An 18,305-nucleotide genomic window follows, 5' to 3' on the forward strand; every position below is an offset into this window, starting at 1 on the left:
AAGTTTAAAATTTTGATGCAGTTCAATTGGTCTATTTTTTCCTTTGGTTGCCTGTGTCTTAGGTGTCATATCTCAGAAACTATTGCCTGGTCCAAGGCCGTGAAGATTTATGTCTATTTTCCCCTAAGAGCTTTATAGTTTTAGCTCTTACATTTAGGTACTTGATCTATTTTGAGTTAATTTTTGTATAAAGTGTGATGCGGGAGTCCACTTTTATTCTTTTGTGGCTATTCTGAAAGTCCAGCACAGTTTGTTGAAAAGACTATTCTTTCTCCATCGAATTGTCTGGGCACTCTTGTTGAAAATCAATTGACCATAGATGCATGGGATTTATTTCTGGACCCTCAATTCTATTCCATGGATCTCTATGTCTAGCCTTATGCTAGTCCCACACAGTCTTGATTACTGTAGCTTTGTAGTAAGTTTTGAAATTGGAAAGTACGTCTTCCAATTTTGTTCTTTTTTTCCCCCCAAAGATTGTTCTGACTATTTTGGGTCCCTTACATTTATATGAATCCTAGGATCAGCTTGTCAATTTCTGCAAAAATGACAGCTGTCTTTTTGACAAGGATTGTGTTGAACTTGTATATCAATTTGGGGAGTATTGCCATCTTAACAATATAAGTCTTTCGATCCATGAACAAGATATCTTTCCATTTATTTAGGTCTTCCTTACTTTCTATGTTTTATAGTGTTCCGTTTACAAGTCTTGCACTGCTTTGGTTAAATTTATTCTTAAGTATTTTATTTTTTGATGTGACTGTAAGTGGAGTTGTTTATTTAATTACATTTTTGTATTCATTTCTAGTGTAAGAAACGCAAGTGATTTTTGTATATTGATCTTTTATCCTGCAACCTTGCTGAACTTGTTTATTAGCTTTAGTAGATTTTCTGTGTGTGTGGATTCTTTAGGGTTTTCTATACACAGTATAAGATTGTATCATCTGCGAATAGAGATACAGATAATGTTACTTCTTCCTTTTCAACTTGGATGTCTTTATTTCTTGCCTGATTGTCCTGGCTAGGCCCTCCACTGCCGTGTGGAATAGAAGGGGTGAGAGCTGACATCCTTGTCTCGTTCCTGATCTTAGGGGAAACATGCAGTCTTTCACCACTAAGTATGATGTTAGCTGTGGGTTTTTCATAGACAGTCCTTATCGGGTGATGAGGCTCCCTTTTACTCCTAGTTTGTTGATGGTTTTATCATGAAGGGGTGTTGGGTTTTATCAAGTGATTTTTCTGTGACTATCGAGTTAATCATACGTGGTTTTTTCCTTCTGAACAGTTTTAAGAAGGGCCTCCTGCCAGTAGTAAATTGGTCCCAACGAGGTCTCAAAATAGCTCGTAGGGGAGATGACTGGCTGTTCTTTTTTTTGGCTAGTCTGATTGGAACACTATTATTAAAATTATTTACTTGTAGGGCCGGCCTAGTGGCGCAGTGGTTAAGTTCCCAGGTTCTGCTTTGGCCACCCGGGGTTAGCCGGTTTGGACCCTGGTTGCGGACCTACGCACCCCTTGATAAGTCATGCTGCGGCAGGCGTCCAACATATAAAGTAGAGGAAGATGGGCACGGATGTTAGCTCAGGGCCAGTCTTCCTCAGCAAAAAAGAGGAGGATTGGTGGCAGATGTCAGCTCAGGGCTAATCTTCCCCCCCCAAAAAAGTTATTTACTTGTAAATAGGTAATACTTGCACACGATAAAAAAGAATCATTTAGTAAAAAGTCAGCTGTGACAAGTGAATCTCGTTCCCCTTAGGCAACCACTATGCTTATCCCTTGGATATCATCCATCTGTAGCGCTTTTTTTCTACACGGGCCCAGCGGGAGAGTTGGCACAGAGCTGTTATGGCCTGCAAATTCTAAAATACTTCCTCTCTGGCCCTTCACAGAAAAAGTGTGCTGATTCCTTTTTCAAGTCTCTTACCATTTCAAAGGATGCTGCTATGCCATCTTGGCACACGTCATTTTACACAGGTGAGTTGCTGTAGAATGACTTGTATAAGTGGAACTGCTAGGTCTCATCGTCTCGGCATTTGTCATTCTGATAGGTACTGCCAAGTAGCACGGCGAAGTTGAGCCAATTCACACTTCCTCCAACAAGGCAGGCTAGGGCCTGTTCCCCACAGCCTGGCGCTAACCGTGCGCTAATAATTTCATGCTTGCCAATCTCATAAGTGAAACATGGCACTCATTGTACTTTTAATTTGCATTTTCCTTATGAATAAGGTCGAGCATCTTTTCTTAAGGCTAAAATTAAACAACAAGAAACCAACTCCTTCTGCGCCCTTTCCTGCCCAGGCGAACCAGGACTCTGGGCCTGGTCGCCGGCACCACACAGGATGCGGGGCGTGGCCGGGGCGGAGGCGGGGGCTGCGGACCCCTTGGTCCCCCTTCCCTCCCGGGCCGCGGAGCCCCGCCCCGAGCCCGCCTCCGATCGGCCTGGGCGGAGCCGGCGGCCCGGTGGGCGGGGCGGCGCCGCCCGATTTATCCGCGTCCGGGCGGCGGAGGGCGAGCCCGCGTGTCCCTGCCGAGCCCCGCGCCGGTCCCTCCGCAGCATGTCCGGCCCCCGCCTGCTGGCCGCGCTCTGCGGCGCGCTCCTGGGCGCCTCGGGCCTCTTCGCCGCCTCGGGTGAGTGCACCGCCCGCGCCCGCGCCCGCGCCCGCGCCCTCGCCCTCCTCCCCGCGCGCGCTCGATGTCCGCCGCGCGCCTCCCTCCACCTCTGCTGTTTACAAACTTGGGCGAAGCGCCGGGGCCGTGCGGAGGGGCGACCTCCCCGACCCGGGGCGGGGATGCGCGCGGCCTCCGCTGCTGTCTCCGCGCCTGGGGCTCTTAGCCGGTCCTACGGGCTGGAGCGTTTGGGCGGCGACTCGGGACACCGGTGACAGCCCCGCCGCCCCCCAGGAATGGGGCTTACGCATAACAAAGGAATCCGCTGTGTCGGGCCTCTCTTTGCCCATCTGTAAAATGAGGCCATTGAAGTGCGTGCCTCGCGCGCGCCTTCCACCTAGAAGTTTCTGGGACTCTTGTATTGATGAGGGTTCTGCAGCAAACTTTGTCTGGCAAGTCCCTCCCCAGCCCTGGCGGCCGGTCGGTTCATTGGAGTTTTGCGCCCCTGCTTGTAGATGTTCCGGCAGCTAAGCCGGGGTTGGGGGTGGGGACACGGATGGACGGACTGGGGGCTGGGGAGTCGGAATGGACGGGGCTCTAGGTGGGGCCCAGGAGGGGCATAGAGTCTAGGGAGGGGCTTAGAAAAAGGGCTGCTTCTTGCGGTGGCGGCTCCGACTCCCCCCCGCGGCCTTGGCCTGCTGCTGTATCTTCCTTGGTCCTCCTCCCCCGGCTAAGAGGCCTCCGCCCTCCAGCAGGCGGTCATGGGGACGCCCGTCCCCTGCGCCGGGGGCCACGCAGTCCCCTCCAGGGCTGGGAAAAGGATGCCCCCTGTCTGTGTGTGTAGGGGGGGGATATCAAGGACTCTCCAGGCGCCCCTTCCATCCTTGTCTGGTAGAAATAGGATTGACTGGAGCAAGGGGAGGGGTCCCAGCTGAGCCCTGGCTCTGCCATCCGGTGACAGCCTGACCCCCAGGCCTGCAGCGGAAGCCTTAAGGGCACTCCAGGCTTCCACGCTCTTGGGAGCTGGTGGCTCTCCCCAGCGACCCTGAGAGACGGCTGGGTCTCTGATGTCCCTTTCCACTCCTCTCTGTCCCCACAGCTGCGCTCTGGCACAGCACCCCTGGGGAGATCCCCCAGAGGGCAGGACCTGACATCCGGCAGGTGGTTTAGCTCAGGTTGATCTGGCTCCTCCTGGAAGAGGGAAGCACCTCGGCTGCTGTGCGCAGGTGTGTCAGTGCAAGACCTGCCTGGTGGGAGGCGCCTCTCACTTTCCCTTTTTCCCACTGGACGGCGTTGCCCCGGAGCATACAGGGAGGGACCGCTTTGCCCCGGAGCCATATAGGGAGGGGACGCGGTTGGGACTGGAAAGAAGAGGAGCTGGATCTTGTTGGGACCGGAGCCCAGGACTCTGGCCATCCCCAAGCCTCTGTCGGTGGTGCTGCCCGCCGCCTGCCAGGTCAGGGGAGGGGATTAACCTGCTATTTAAAGCCAGTGACTAATAGCTTGTCGGGAGCGGCCTTGAGCTCCTGAGGCCGGCCCCCAGATGGAACTCTGAGGGCTGCATCGCTCGTTAACGGTGTCCCCTTCCGTGGAGCCCTGGCCCTGCTCTCGGGGGCTTTGGGATTTCAGGGGGACCCTCCAGCCTGGGATGGTGTGACTCTGCGAGGAGGGAAAAAGATATCTCACGTCTTACCCCCCATGTTGGGGTGGGGCGTGGGATCTGGGGCAGCCCTTCTGGGATGCTAAGGTGGGCTGGAAGACCCTCCCTCTGCAGGCCTGCTTGACGTAGTGGGCAGCACTTTGCCAGAGTCAAGGGACTGGGGACAGGTTAATATGCACATCCGGCACCCAGGCCCCCAGCCAGAAGCTGTGAGGGCCTCTCTGGTGCTCCTCCCACCTCTGTCGTCTTGGTCCATGTTTCTCCAATCCTCCCTTCCTCCTCACCCCTTTGCCTGACTCCCTTGCAGCGGGAGGCCTGTGACAGCCTCCTGATGCTCTGCTCGTCTCCTGCCTCACGCGTTGCAGTCACGTTTCCATCCGGTGGCAGAGGGGATCTTCCTGGAGCTACAGACACTGCCCCCCGCCCCTCCCCAGGGGGAGTCCGGCCATCTCTGCAGGGGGCCTTGAGACTGATAATTTTTTCCTAGTGGACAGTGGTGGGGAGGCTGAGGAGGGTTAAGAGTCCCTGGTCTGCAGAAGGAAAGTCTGAACTTGTCCTTCTTAAGGTCCCTCCCAGCTGGCCCCAGCCTACCTTTTCAGCCTTGTCTGTGTTCTCCAGTGTACCATGTCCCCATGCTCCTGCCTTTCTTTGCAATGTTCTTTCCTCATTCCCCAGCCTGGCACACTCCCACTCTGTCTTTTGGATCCAGCGCACATGTCCCCTCCTCTGGGAGACCTCCATCTCCCTGGTGGAAGCCGTACCTCCAGTGGCCCCTCGGGCGGGCCTCTGTCACCGCTTATGGGCGCCTCTCCCTCACTGGGGGACTTGTCCGCCTCTTTCCCGTGGCTTCTGGGGGTCTGGCCTGCGCCTGGTTTCTCTGTCTTGGGCCCAGCCCACGCACGGTAGTTGGCTCTCCAAACATTTACCAAGTGAATGACTAGTTCCTGAGTCAGAGCTGCCATTGCAGGTGACTTCTGTGACTCCAGCCAGTGCCTCAATGGTGGGACCTGCTTGCTGGGCCAGGACGACCTCCCCTTCTACTGTCTCTGCCCTGAAGGCTTCACTGGCCTCATTTGCAACGAGACTGAGAAAGGTACCCGTCCTGGGCCGTGCCTGCCGTCCCACGCCAGGCTGCTGCGCTGAGCTCAAAGGGGACAGTGGGCCCCAGCACCTCGCCCATTGTCAGCCAGCAGTTCCCTGGGCGCTCCCAGGCCGTTTGGGAAGCTGGGTGCCTCCTGCATTTGCGCTAGTTCCCCTGTGACCCTCCTTGGCGCCTGGTGGGTCCCAGCACCATCAGGCAGGTTGCAGGAAGGTGGAGGTGACTGGAGGGGGCGGGCAGTGGGCTGAGTTTGTGAGTTGGGGTCGAGGGTCCCGTCTGCCGCTGCCTGTCTCTGTCCCCAGCTCCTTCCTGATCACCTGCCCATCTTAACCTGCTTCCCACTCCCCAGGTCCCTGTTTCCCAAACCCCTGTCAAAACGATGGCGAATGCCACGTGATCGACGACTCGCACCGCGGGGACGTGTTCACCCAGTACATCTGCAGCTGCCCTCGCGGCTACACGGGCACCCACTGTGAGACCAGTGAGTATCCGGGGGCGTCTGCTCTGGGGGCAGAGCTGGAGCCGCAGTGCTGGCCGCCCAGGGCACGTGCTGGCCGTGTTCCCTGTGTCAAGGCTGCCTCTGGGTAGACTGAGGAGGGGACAGAGCCTCGGTTAGGCCACGGGGCCGGGGAGGAAGGGGGCCTGTTGTCCGTCCCCTAGCTTTTCCTGCCTGGCCCTCTCTCCTGGGACTGGAGGGGAGGGAGGGGCGGTGGGGCCCCGGGGGTCATGGGAGTACTGTTTCCTGGGTCATCATGAACCAAACACACAGCATTAGGGTTAAGTCTTGAGACTTTTCTGCCAAGAGGGGAGAAGAAACACCTGCTTGATCTTTTAGAGCCAAGGAGGTCAGTAAATAAGGCTTGGGCCTCAGGGTCTGACAGTTCGTGGCCCACGTTTGACCTGTGGCCTCCTCACAGAGCCCAGGGAGGAGGGGGAGGCCTGGGCAGCTTGGGCCGTCCCCTCCCGGTCAGGAGGTCGGAGGCCCAGCGTGTGCAGAGGGGCTGACCCGCCTGGCCTGCTGGGTTATCCCCGCGGCCCCAGAATGGCCCTGGGTGGGTGCCCAGCCGATGGAGCCAGCAGCGGCACTTCACGCTGACTGCCCTCCTGGTCCAGCTGGAGTCCCTCCCAGCAAACGGGGACTCCTCCTCAAGCTCTGTGGGGGGTGAGTCCACATCTGAGGCCCCGGGGTGGGTGTGTGGGGGTCCAGGTTTCTGCAGTCCAGGGGGTCTGTCACTGAGCATCTCGGGCAGGAGGCAGGTCGTTCTCCTTCCGGCAGAGGTGGGGCTTCTCTCTGAGGTTTGCTGACCTATAGAAGGAGCAGCGAGGGCTGGCCGCCTGGGTGGGAGCTGGGCCCTCGGGGAGAGCAGCTAAAATGCCTGCAATGCCAGTGCCCTTTGCCTCAGAGGAGCCAGCACTGCAGGCCGGGGCCCTGGGCTCTGGCCTGAGGCCCATGTGTTTGAGATCCTGGGTGGAGGAGTGTGTGTGTGTCGAGGGGGAGGGGGTTGCCAAGGCAGATGGAGCCCTGGGTGGGGCCACTAATTATGTGCTGGGGGCCCAGGTAATTATGGGCATGCCTGAGTTGGAATTACCCACCTGGCCTCCTTCTGCTCCTCAGCCTGGGGTCTGCCCCTGGCTAGACAAGGCAGCATCTGGGGCAGAGGGCAAGTTGGGGAGCCCCCCAGAGGGACCTTTGCAGTGCCTCCTTATTTGTTATGTGTGTGTTTCCTTGGAGCCCACAAGGACCCCACAGGCCCAAAGAGTGCACGTTTGGGTCCCTGAGGGTATGGCCATGGTGGGTGTGAGGACTTGGAGACCTGGGTTCAGATCGCTGCCCAGCGCTGGCCGGCTCTCCTCATGGGCATGTGGCCTCACTCCTTGCGAGGGTGTCAGAGCACCGAGCTCAGCATGAGCCTGGGGTGTTGGAGCAACAGCAGATCCATCCTGGGTTCTGTGTTTGGGACCGAGGCCCAGGCACCCAGCATGGGGACCCCTGGGGAGGAGAGAGGCTGGGCCCCATGACCACATCCTGGGGTGAAGGTGAAGGTGACGGGACCTTGGCAGGGGCAGCTTCCCAGGTGCCTGGGTCAGGACCAGCAGTTGGAAGGGGCAGGGGGTGCAAGAGAAAACAGAATGGCATTCACGCCTCACCCGGAAAACGCCTGCCAGTGGGATTCTAGGAAACGCCAGGGAGATTTCTTACTGCTTTTTCTGCAGTGCACATCCTGCTCACTGCCGTCCGAGGGGCCCCTTCTCTCAAAGCCCCCCTCTGGGGGAAGCCAGGGGCTGGGCTGGACGTGGCGGTCCTCCTGGTGGGGCAGGGAGCCTGAGGAGGAGGGGGCCACACTGCTGTTCTCTCCCGCTAGTCCCCACCCCCAGAGTGATTGCTGCTCGCTGCCCTGTAAAACCAGACCACCTACCTCACGCAGCCTGGCGGGAGACTCCAGCTGCCAGTCACGGCCGGGCCACCAGTGCCGGCCTGGCCTGGGATCCCCCCGGCAGCCCCCGGTCCCCGCCTCGCTGACTCTGCCCAGCTGCTCTCTTCCTCACCATGCTCCTTTGCTTGGTACCTCCTCTTGGGCCCTCCTTGTCCCGTTGAGGTCTCTGCGCTGGGTCCTCAGCAGAGGTCACACTGTCGTGTGCTCTCGTCCTCTGGCTCCCACCTGCCCGGGCTGCCAGCCGACTGCCATGTCCCTCCCTGCAGCCTGCGCCATGCCGCTGGGCATGGAGACGGGCGCCATCGCCGACGCGCAGATCTCCGCCTCGTCCGTGTACTTCGGCTTCATGGGGCTGCAGCGCTGGGTCCCGGAGCTGGCCCGCCTGCACCGCACGGGCATCGTCAACGCTTGGACGGCCAGCAACTATGACAAGAACCCCTGGATCCAGGTGTGGAAGGGACGGCCCTGGGGCGGACGGCGTGATGGGGGGCAGAGGGTGTCTGTGTTGGGGGGTCTGCGTATGTCCCTGCTGCGTTGGGACAGCGGGGGTCATAACAAGGTCCAGGTGGCAGGGAGCAGGTACCCATGGGTAAAGTATCTGTAAGTGGGGGGCAGTCTTCGGGGGCCTGGGGTAGGTGGGTAGGATGAGGGGGGCAGACCCCAGGCTAGGGAGGGGCTGTTGGCACTGGATGTGGGCCCTGGGGCCTCGTCCCTCCCATGTGCTGGGTCTGGAGCCTGAGAGGGCCAGTGAGAAAACCCACTCCTTTGTTCCCCGTCTCGGGGGGAGTGGTGGGACAGAAAGCATCCGGAGGTAAGGGTCTTGTCCTCCTTGTCCTGGTCCAGGTGAACCTCATGCGGAAGATGCGAGTGACAGGCGTGGTGACGCAGGGTGCCAGCCGCGGGGGCACTGCTGAGTACCTGAAGACTTTCAAGGTGGCCTACAGCGTCGATGGGCGCAAGTTCCAGTTCATCCGGGATGCAGGGGACTCAAAAGACAAGGTGAGGCTTGTTGGGGCCCTAAAGAAGGGCTGTGGTCAGCACCCCTTGGGGCTCCAGCGCTGTTGGAGGGCTCCCAGTGAGAGGAGAGTACCCAGTGAGGGGAGAGTACCCAGTGAGGGGAGAGTACCCAGTGAGGGGAGAGTACCCAGTGAGGGGAGAGTACCCAGTGAGGGGAGAGCGCCCAGTGAGGGGAGAGCGCCCAGTGAGGGGAGAGCGCCCAGTGAGCGGAGAGCGCCCAGTGAGGGGAGAGCGCCCAGTGAGGGGAGAGTGCCCAGTGAGGGGAGAGTGCCCAGTGAGCGGAGAGTGCCCAGTGAGGGGAGAGTACCCAGTGAGGGGAGAGTACCCAGTGAGGGGAGAGTACCCAGTGAGCGGAGAGTCCCCAGTGAGGGGAGAGTACCCAGTGAGGGGAGAGCACCCTGGGTGATGGGCCATGAAGAGGATCTTCACGTGCATCTTGGTTCCCAGAAGTTAGGAAACCCAGATCGTGCCCGTGTTCTGTGCTTACGAGGAACAGTCTCACTTTATAGATGAGAACAACGAGACTCAAAAAGGTTCAGTGACCTGTGGGGGGTGGCTGTCGTGCTGGAGCTTGGATGCATTTTGAGCCTTCGTGGCTACTATGTACGGTTGTGCAGGTTGTATATTGCTCAAGGATGTCATTACTAAGTGAGCACCATTCACACTATAGACATTCTATGTTTGTGTACTTCTGTCTGTGGGAAAGTTGTTATAATAAAGTGTCCTGAGAAAGGAGTGTCTTTTCCTAACTTCCACAGAGGCACCCTATAGATTATAGGTGGTCCTGTGTGAAAGGCAGGGGGTTTGTGCCCCAGCCCCGTGATGACCAAGGAAGGTGTGAGGAGGGGAACCTGTGTGGAGGGCCATGGGGTGGCCAGAGCAGAGCTGAGCCTCTGCTGAGGAGGCTCAGCAGAGGAGGACGGCAAGGCAGCCCCAGGAGGGGGCACAGCCTGCACTGCCTCACTCCTCCAGCCTGCCTCTTCCCTCCTAGGTGTTTGTGGGAAATGTGGACAACAGCGGTCTGAAGGTCAACATGTTTGACGTCCCTCTGGAGGTGCAGTACGTGAGGCTGGTGCCCGTTGCCTGCCATCACGGCTGCACCCTGCGCTTCGAGCTCCTGGGCTGTGAGGTGAATGGTGAGTGCTGGGGCAGGGTCGGTCCTGGGCGGGGTGGGTGGCCTTCCCTGCCCCGCTTCTCAGAGCTGAGCTGGGGGGGCGCGCATGAGGCGGGTCACCCGGCCACACGGTCCTGCCCGGTGTCCCTGTCTGCCACCCATGGCATTCTGGTCGGTAGAGAAAAAGATGCTGCTTCCGTTTTCACAGTATTTTCACGCTTCTGAGTGGTTCCCTGAGCTTCTGGAATGCGTTTGTGCTGTTGCATAGCCCTCGGCCCTGAGGCAGGAGCTCGTCTGTTTTGTTCACTGCTGTGTGGCCAGTGCCTGGCTCGTAGGTGCTCTGTGCGTATACTTGGAGTGAATGAATGAAGAATCGATGAATGAGAGAAGGGAGGCCCAGATGAATGAGTGATCAGGGGCATACAGCTGGCAAGTGTGAAACTTTGATCTGGATCCCTGGGCTTCTGACGCCCCCCCAGCCAGTGCTTTCCCCCCCGAACCTCCTGTGGTCTGCATTCAGGAGAAATAGGGCTGGATCTGGGGCTTCCTGCTACCCTTTCCAGAGAATTCCAGATAGAGGGATGGGGGGACAGAGAGGCACAGTGTCTGCAGAGCCAGAAAACACTCAGCGTTGGAGAGGTCGGGGTGCAGGGGCTGGACTGACCGTGTGGCTCAGCGGGCTGGCGCTCTGAGGTCTGGGTGTCCCTCTCTTTGCAGCCATGGCACCCCCTGCTGGCCCACGGTGGGACTGCAGAGCGCAGGAGGAGCCGCTCGTCCTTTCTAGTCCTTCCCAAGACCCGCCCACCATGTGGCGCCTCCTCCTGTCATCCCCTTTCAGACGTGCCCGGTACCCCTCTGAGCTGAGTTCTGTGGCTGGCTTCGCTTAGTCTTTTTCTAAGTGTGGACTTAAGTCGGCGTGTCCAGCTCGGGGGCTCACTGCCTTCTGAGCCTGATGGTTTAGTGGGGAGTGAAGGTCAGGTGATCGGTGAAGGACAGACGGGTCTGGGCGCCCCAGCCTGGCTCCTCTCCCCCGAGAATCTGGGTCTGAACCTGTGGCTGTTCCAGTTGCCACGTGGCCTGTCGTGGCTGGCTCCCTCGGAGGCCACCAGAGGGCGAGCCTGCCAGCCGAGGGGTGAGGCGGCCTGGCTGTGGCCGCAGGTCTGGACCCGCCCCTTTCCTAGCAGCCCTCCCTCTCTTCGCAGGCAGGGGTGGTGTCCTTGGTGAGTCCATCAGTTATTTAACTCAGTGGACATTTATTAAGATATTTATCAAGCTCCTCTGAGCACCTGGCTCCAGGGAGCAATACCGGTGAGATCCCTGACCTCGTGGAACTTGAATTCTAGTGAGGGAGGCTGATGCCAGACGAAGAGCAAAGAAAAGAAAAACTAGAGGGTGATGCCGGGAGGGCGACTTCGGGGGCGGGGAGGGGAGGGGACGGCACAGGGACTGCCCTGCTGGGATGGCCTTTGAGTGGAGGCTGGAATGATGGAGAGCAAGCCACACGAAGAACTGGGGAAGAGCATTCCAGGCGAGGAGTTGGCGAGTGCAGAGACCCTGGGTTGTGTCGAGGGGATGGAAGGCAGGCCAGTGGAGCTGGAGCCTAGAGAGTGAGGGCAGCTGGTGAGTGATGAGGCCAGAGAGGAGGATGGAGCAGACCGGCCAGGGCAGTGTGGACCATTTGAGGCTTCAGGTCTTTACCTCAGATAAAGCTTGCCCATGGGATGTGATTAGAGATGTGTCTGGGCGAGAGCCCTCAGGCTGTGTGGGTTATGGGGCAGAGGGCCGCTGTGCAGAGGGGACTCCTGCGGGAACCCGGGTGCTTGGATCAGGAAGGTGGAGTCAGTGGGTTAGAGCGCTCAGCTCTCAGTGGGCTCCGTGGGCCAGCAGCGTGAGCATCACCGGAGCTTGTAGAGTGTAGACTCCGGCCCCACCCTAGACCGCTGAGACAGAATCCACATTTTAACGAGACCCCAGGGGATCTGTGAGAAGCACTGCTGTATATCTCATTTTATGGATGGGGCCTGGAGAGGGAAGGGACTCCTAGGGTCACATAGTGAGTGCTGGAGCCGCGAGCCCTGGGCTTGGCGCCCTCCCAGCTGCATCTCCCCAGGAAGGCTGTCCGACTGCCTGGGGAGGCCCGAAAGTGAGGGGCATGGACTGCTGGAAGCAGATGATCTAGGAGAGGCCTCCTTGAGCGGATGATGCGACTTGGCGTCCTCTTTGAAGCTGCCCCAGGCCTTAGCTGGCATCGGGACGAGCCACCTCCCAGCCCAGTGGGTTCCCTGTGTGTCGGGGGGGGGGGTTTCCTGGTGCACCGCCCTCATGGAGATGGTACAATTGGCATCTTTATGCTTGCCAGGCACATGTCTGTAGTGGGGAGGGTGCATGCATCTGGGGCGACAGTGACGTGAAGCTGCGGGGTAGAGGCATGGCTTTCTAGCCCCCCCACCCCCAAGTCCCCAAAGGGACAGAGTTGTGGAGCGGGGATTCTGCAGGTGGGAGACACGCCCCACTCTCTTGAGAGTTTTCTCTTCTCCTGCCCAGCCCTGACTGTCCTCGCCACCTGCACGTGCAGGTGACTAGTGCAGAGCGGCTGGCACATTCCTGAGGGCGGAGCAGACCTGACGGCACCCCCAGGGCTCAGTGTGGAGTGCGTGAAGGCGTCTGGGAGACACTGAGGGACGGGCTGCTGGAGAGGGTGCAGGATGCCCCCTGAGCCCCAGGAGTCCCGACTTCCCTGACCTCCACCTGCTGGAGGACGAGAATGTTGTCCGTCCTTCGCCAGGTCCCCACTGGGCGGGACTTCGGCTCTGGGTGGGTGCGTGGTGGTGGAGATGATGTCACCGTGTGCTGCCGTGGGTAGGAGTTCATGTGTGTCACTCTCAGCCTCAGTTTTCTCTCTGTGGAATGGTGACTCACTTCCTCTTTGTTCGGGTTTTTGCGGGTAGATTAAATGCCTGATGTAAGCACTGAATCCCTGAGATGGTTGTTATTAATGTTGCTGATGACAATCCCAGGACTCAGCGTGCGGGTCGCAGCTGTACCACAGGAGTGACAGAGGAAGTGCTGGGAGTCCAGAGGAGGGACGAGTCCCGCCTGAGTTGGGTGGTCAGGGCACCCTTCCTGGAGGAGGTGTCTCAGGAGTCAGGCTGTGAAGGCAGGTGGGAGGTGGTGGATCAGGGCCTGCCCTGTGCTGGGGTGGGGGGTTGGGGGAATGAACTCTGAAGGACAAGTCAGGATCGGGGTGGGCGCTGAGAGCAGCTGGCTGAGGTGAGGAGTGCGGGGGCAGATGGGTGGCTCTAGAAGGTGCAAGGAGCATCTGTCTGTTGTCCAAGAGGATGCAGGGGCTGGTCAGGATCTGCAGAGTTCTTTCCCTTTCTTGCCTGTGTCACAGCCCTGGGAGGCTGTGGATCCCGGATGTGGTGACAGCCCCCCTTCCTAGCAGGATGTGCTGAACCACTGGGCCTGGAGGACAACAGCATCCCCGACAGGCAGATCACTGCCTCCAGCACCTACCGGACCTGGGGCCTGAACGCCTTTAGCTGGTACCCCTTCTACGCGCGGCTGGACAAGCAGGGCAAGTTCAACGCCTGGACCGCCCAAAGCAACTCTGCCTCCGAGTGGCTGCAGGTGGGCCGGCCCCTCCTGGGGCGCAGGGCTGGGCTCGGCTGGGACCCGCTGGGACCGGGTGGGGCTACCAGACCTCCACCCTCCACCTGGCTCAGGCTGCTGCTCCCCAAGAGGGAGTTTCTCAAAAGCCTGCTTTTTCTTTGGCTTTGCTCTTTCTTCCTCCCGTGTGCCCCGGCTTCTTCTGATTCTGTAACTCCAGAGGGAGAGCGGGAGCTCAGCACTGCCTCCACCGAGGCCCCCAGCCCCAGGTGGAGAAAGGGCGTGTGTGGGTGTGGGTGTGGGTAGGGTCGTGCCCCCTCTACTGGCCGCCACAGCATGACAAGTGAGCCCTCGGACAGTGGGGCAGGGTTCGGGGGGGGACATGTGACCAGACGCTGTGGGATTTTTCCACCTGAGCACCGAGCATATGCATTCGGCCCCATTGTCTGGGACACACCGTGAGACAGCGCTTGGATTTCACGGGAAACCTGGGCATCTGCTCATTGTGTAGATGACGAAACTGAGTCTTTGTCTGGGGCCCACCTGCTGGTTGGCAGTGAGTTGGGTTGCAAGCTGGGTCTTGGGGCTGCACGTCTGGGGGGGCAGCTGGCAGCCTCCCCGGGGTACTAGGAGCCAGAGGTCTGTCTCGAGGCCCCCAGGGGCATGATATTCTGTGGAGCCGGTTCCGTCAGGAGCCGCCCGCCTGTGGACTCCCCTCAGGACCAGCGGCAGGCTGTGCGCAGCCCTGCAGGGGCCCCGGGAGCCGTTCCTGCCCCTCCAGGCTCCAGCCCTTCCTGCCTGGTCCCCATCATCCGAGGGGCTGGCCGGGGCCCAGGTCTGAAATCGGGGCTTCCGCGCGGTGACTGCGAACAGTGTCTGACAGAGTAGGTGGTGGTGTTTATGTCCATTTTATAGAAGAGGAAACTGAGGCTCTGCCAGGTGAAGTGGCTTTCCCCAGACGAGAGTTCATGCCCCAGTGTGTTTGCCTTTTCTTGCTTCATGGAGATGCTTCAGGCAAAGAAAACGTGGTTGGTTTTTCCTATAGGTCGACCTGGGCTCCCAGAAGCAGGTGACCGGGGTCATTACCCAGGGAGCCCGAGACTTCGGCCACATCCAGTACGTGGCAGCCTACAAGGTGTCCCACAGTAATGACGGCGCGAACTGGACTGAGTACCGGGACCAGAGGGCCGCAGACAGCAAGGTGAGTGTCCGGCCGCCTGCCCCACACGGCCCCAGGGGTGCCTGGCCTGTGCTCTGCCAGGAGGGGGCTGGCCTGGGGCCCTCCTGACACTCTCTCTGCCTCCAGATCTTCCCTGGCAACTTGGACAATAACTCCCACAAGAAGAACATGTTTGAGACGCCCTTCCTGGCTCGCTTCGTGCGCATTCTGCCTGTGGCCTGGCACAACCGCATCACGCTGCGCGTGGAGCTGCTGGGCTGTTAGGGGTAGGCCAGACCGAGGCCACTGGGAGGGCCGTGGGGCACCTGCCCCTTCTCTGGTCCTCCTGGCTTCTGTGGGCCTGCCGCCTCCTCCACCCTCCCTCCTGATTGTAGCTAACCTGGTGGCGCGGGTTCCACCCTCCCTCCTTCCCTCCACCTCCCACATGCCCCCTGCGCCCAGCCCTCCTGCCATCCCTTGTTGAAGGCGCTGTGGGAGGGGAGGAGGTCTGGGATGGACAGGGAAGGGCGAAGTAGGGCATGTGTGACCTGCACCTCTCAGACCCCCGATTCCAGCCTCTGTCCTCCCCAGCCCCTCTCCCACACCTCACATTCCATGGCCCTGGAGGAAGGCCCTTAGGCGCCAGGCGGGAGATAATGGCCTCCTGCCCCTCAGCCCTGACGCGTGTTGCTGCCACTCCTGCTGTTGCCACCTAGCCCCCGACACTTCCCCTCCTTATCTCCTTGGAGCCCCTCTTGACCCTTGTCCTGAAGCCTAGAAAGAGACCGGAAGGGGGTGGGGTGGGTCCATGGAGAGAGGGGGAGGAGGTGGGTGGGCATGGGGGACCCTCTGTGCTGGTTGTTCACCCCAGAGTACACAGGCAGCTTCCAAAATATATTTATATCACCCCCTGGAACTCTTGCTGTGGTTCATCATTGCTCCTTTGAAATGGGCCTCGGCTTGTGCTGGTCCCCACCCCCCACCCTCGTCCACCCCGAGCCCCAGACTCCTTGTGTCGCTTGCCTGACGACAGAGCGCTTAACAGCAGCAGGACGCAGCCAGGACTTTGAGTCCCAATCCTTGGGCTCCCCCTCCAGACCCCTGCAGCTCTGGGGCCTCAGGCGCCAGCGCGGTGAGGGGTCCAGGGGTGCCTGGTACAGAGGCTGTCTCCCTTTGCTTCCTTGCCATGCCAGGAGGACAGGCTGGTGCTGCTGGTTTTCCCCTTCGGCACTTTGCATTTTCTCTGCAGCTGGAGTGGTGGGCTGGAGGAACTAGTTGAAACTCCATGAGCCTGGGCTGCTTTCAGAACTGTGGGGGGCCCCAGGGTGGGGTGCAGTGTGGGATGGCAGGGACTGGGGCTCTGCCAGGTGGGTCCGAGGCTCGTGGGAGGCCGCTGGCATCTTTACTCCGGGGCTTGGAGGAAAGCCCCAGGGGAACTGTGATCCTTTGCCCTCCCCTATGCAGGGGCCGGCAGGAAGTGGCCAGTGGGGGCAGTGCCCTGGTGATCTGAGCAGGGGTGCTGGCGGCTAGAGGAGGACTGCTAGCCGGGAAAGGGGCACATGAAACCACTCTAGTGTTCGAGGCCTTGGGACACAAGGTGAATTTTCTGGCACGAACTTTGGGAGCCGTGCTGTGATATGACAGGCACCTCTGGGCAGCAGATCTGGCCACGCGGCTGCCAAAGGCAGGGTGTGGTTTCGTGGAACTTGGTCAGGGAACTTAGTCTGGAATTGGCTCCTTCCTGACAGCTGCTGTTGCCAGGGCTTCTTGGCTGGGCAGGGACAGAAGCAGAGGCCCAGGCTGTTATCTCTGAATGAACGGGGGGTGTCGGGCTCCCCACCCCTAGGGTCCCTCGGCCCCCTCCTGCCTGTGTCAGGGCTCTCCTCTGCAGAGCTGCATGGATTGGGTTTGGAGTCTGTCTTTCTGGGTTCCCTCCTGGGAGCATTTCCCACCCCAAGCCCTGTTCTGCCCTCTCCCGGGGGCTAGCAGACAGCAGGAGAAGCATCTCATCCCCACGTCTCTGCGCTGGCATGTCCTGCCTCCCCAGGGACTAACTGTAGCTCGACCCTTGCTAGAACCCAGGAGTCCCACTTGTAGAAGGGGAAACTGAGAGCTTCACTCCCATCTGCAACTCATCCCTCTAGGTGGCACTGAATATTTTCTGTGGGCCAGTCTCTTTGGCTGGCCGTGTGGGCTGGTAGGTAGTACTCACAAGCCCACCATCTGGCCCACGAGACCGGGGGCGACTCTGGAATAGCCTTGACCACCTCTCAGGCCTTCTGCTCATCTTTGCAGCCTTGGATATGTTCGCTGTCACCTTCTGGGACCCTGGAGCGGAGCCCCCTCACTCCTGACCCTTGTGCCCTCGGCCCCTCTCCCTGGGCAGCCTCCTCCACAGACATAGCTTTGAGCATCGCCTCCACGAATTGACTTTTTTATTCCTGACTGCAGTCCTGAGAGCCACCTTTGAGGTTCTGCCTGCTGGCCAGCCCTGCCACCCCCAGCATTAAACTCGTCCCAAAGCTGACCTCCCCTGTCTGTCCCTCTCCTTGCACCTGTGGCTGTCAGCACTGGGACCCGTCGCCCCGCCTCTCCCAGGAGTCCAGTCTCCTTTCCCTTCCTGGTTTAAGTATAGCGGAGTGGTTAGGGGCTCAGGGTCTCTAGCCGGACGACCTGGGTTCAAATCCTGGCTCCGAGTGATCTTGGCAGTTAAATCTCTCTGGGCCTCAGTTCCCTCCTCCGTAAAATGAAAAAAATAGGACCTTGTGGCCTTGTGGGGACTAAAGCCCGCCCCGTGGGAGGCCTCATAGACTTCGGTCATTGTCATCAAGGAAGCTTGCAAGAGTTTCCAGGTTGGTACTTATGTCCTGTGTATTTCCCCTCCCATCCATCCTGCACACAGTGCTCAGACATGTCTCTCCTCCTCGCAGAGGAACCTTCATTGGCTCCCTCTTGCCCATCAAGCCTGGTGTTCACTTTGGATACAGTTTAGCTTCTAGTCCACTGCAGCTCTTTGCTCTCTGATTTACTCCTGGCTGTGTGTGAGTGTAGCACACGTGCACGTGCACACACACACACACACATACCCCCCAGAGGCATGTGCACGTGAGCATGCGGGCTGTCGAATGTATTTAGGAAGAGGCGCTGGGCTCAGTGACCCTGTGGCCCTCCTCCCAGCCAAATGGAAGGACCTCTCTTGGCTTTTCTGCTGAGGGAACAATGGTGCTGTCCAGGCCAGGGCCCCCTTGGTCTGGACGGGAAAGAAAACACTCTGTCCAAACAGAGGCATCCTGGGAGGTGGCTGCCGGGATGGCTGTGCTGACAGATGTCAGGATTCTAAGGGAGGGTCCCCCTGTTGGAGGACCAGTCAGAAGCCTGCTTGCCCCTGCAGGCTGCTGGGAACATGCCAGCCTATGCCTCCTGTGGCCCCAGGGCCACTCATTCTAGCCCCACCCTCTAGGGCAGCATCCACATGCCTGACCCTGAGTTGAGTCTGGCTGGCGGGTTCATGATAGCTGAACTCCAGGGCAGGAGGGGTGTTCACACCCCCTTTCAGCTATTGGTGATGGTGGGGGGAGGTCAGCATAGAGAGCCTCACCCTTTCC

The 18,305-nt window shown here is 59.3% G+C and overlaps 1 protein-coding gene across 4 annotated transcripts; it reads left to right on the forward strand.

The window, feature by feature from the left end:
• The first annotated feature begins 2,415 nt into the window (after positions 1-2,415).
• On the forward strand, positions 2,416-15,616 carry MFGE8 (milk fat globule EGF and factor V/VIII domain containing). 4 transcript variants are annotated; one of them, XM_008525426.2, is made up of 9 exons: positions 2,426-2,628; positions 5,235-5,360; positions 5,716-5,847; positions 8,068-8,249; positions 8,645-8,800; positions 9,810-9,954; positions 13,378-13,562; positions 14,587-14,742; positions 14,848-15,616. In XM_008525426.2, exons 1-9 carry the CDS (start codon positions 2,556-2,558, stop codon positions 14,983-14,985), a joined length of 1,293 nt encoding a protein of 430 aa, XP_008523648.2. In that variant the 5' UTR covers positions 2,426-2,555; the 3' UTR covers positions 14,986-15,616. The 4 variants fall into 4 exon arrangements, with proteins under 4 accessions (XP_070474158.1, XP_008523648.2, XP_070474133.1 ...); XM_070618032.1 differs by having other exon boundaries at positions 2,445-2,628; positions 13,375-13,562; XM_070618057.1 differs by lacking the exon at positions 5,235-5,360 and having other exon boundaries at positions 2,416-2,628.
• The last annotated feature ends 2,689 nt before the right edge of the window (positions 15,617-18,305 follow it).

This window comes from Equus przewalskii, chromosome 1, assembly GCF_037783145.1.
Source record: "Equus przewalskii isolate Varuska chromosome 1, EquPr2, whole genome shotgun sequence".
In the NCBI taxonomy this organism is placed as follows: domain Eukaryota; kingdom Metazoa; phylum Chordata; class Mammalia; order Perissodactyla; family Equidae; genus Equus; species Equus przewalskii.

What these genes read in the sequence shown, in the direction of transcription:
- MFGE8 (XM_070618032.1), top strand. Translation starts at nt 2,556, where the DNA reads ATGTCCGGCCCCCGCCTGCTGGCCGCGCTCTGCGGCGCGCTCCTGGGC. An exon ending in CCTGGGCTGTGAGGTGAATG is followed by an intron (nt 9,955 to 13,374) that starts GTGAGTGCTGGG and finishes CCCCCTTCCTAG; the next exon opens with CAGGATGTGCTGAACCACTG. An exon ending in CTGCCTCCGAGTGGCTGCAG is followed by an intron (nt 13,563 to 14,586) that starts GTGGGCCGGCCC and finishes TTTTTCCTATAG; the next exon opens with GTCGACCTGGGCTCCCAGAA.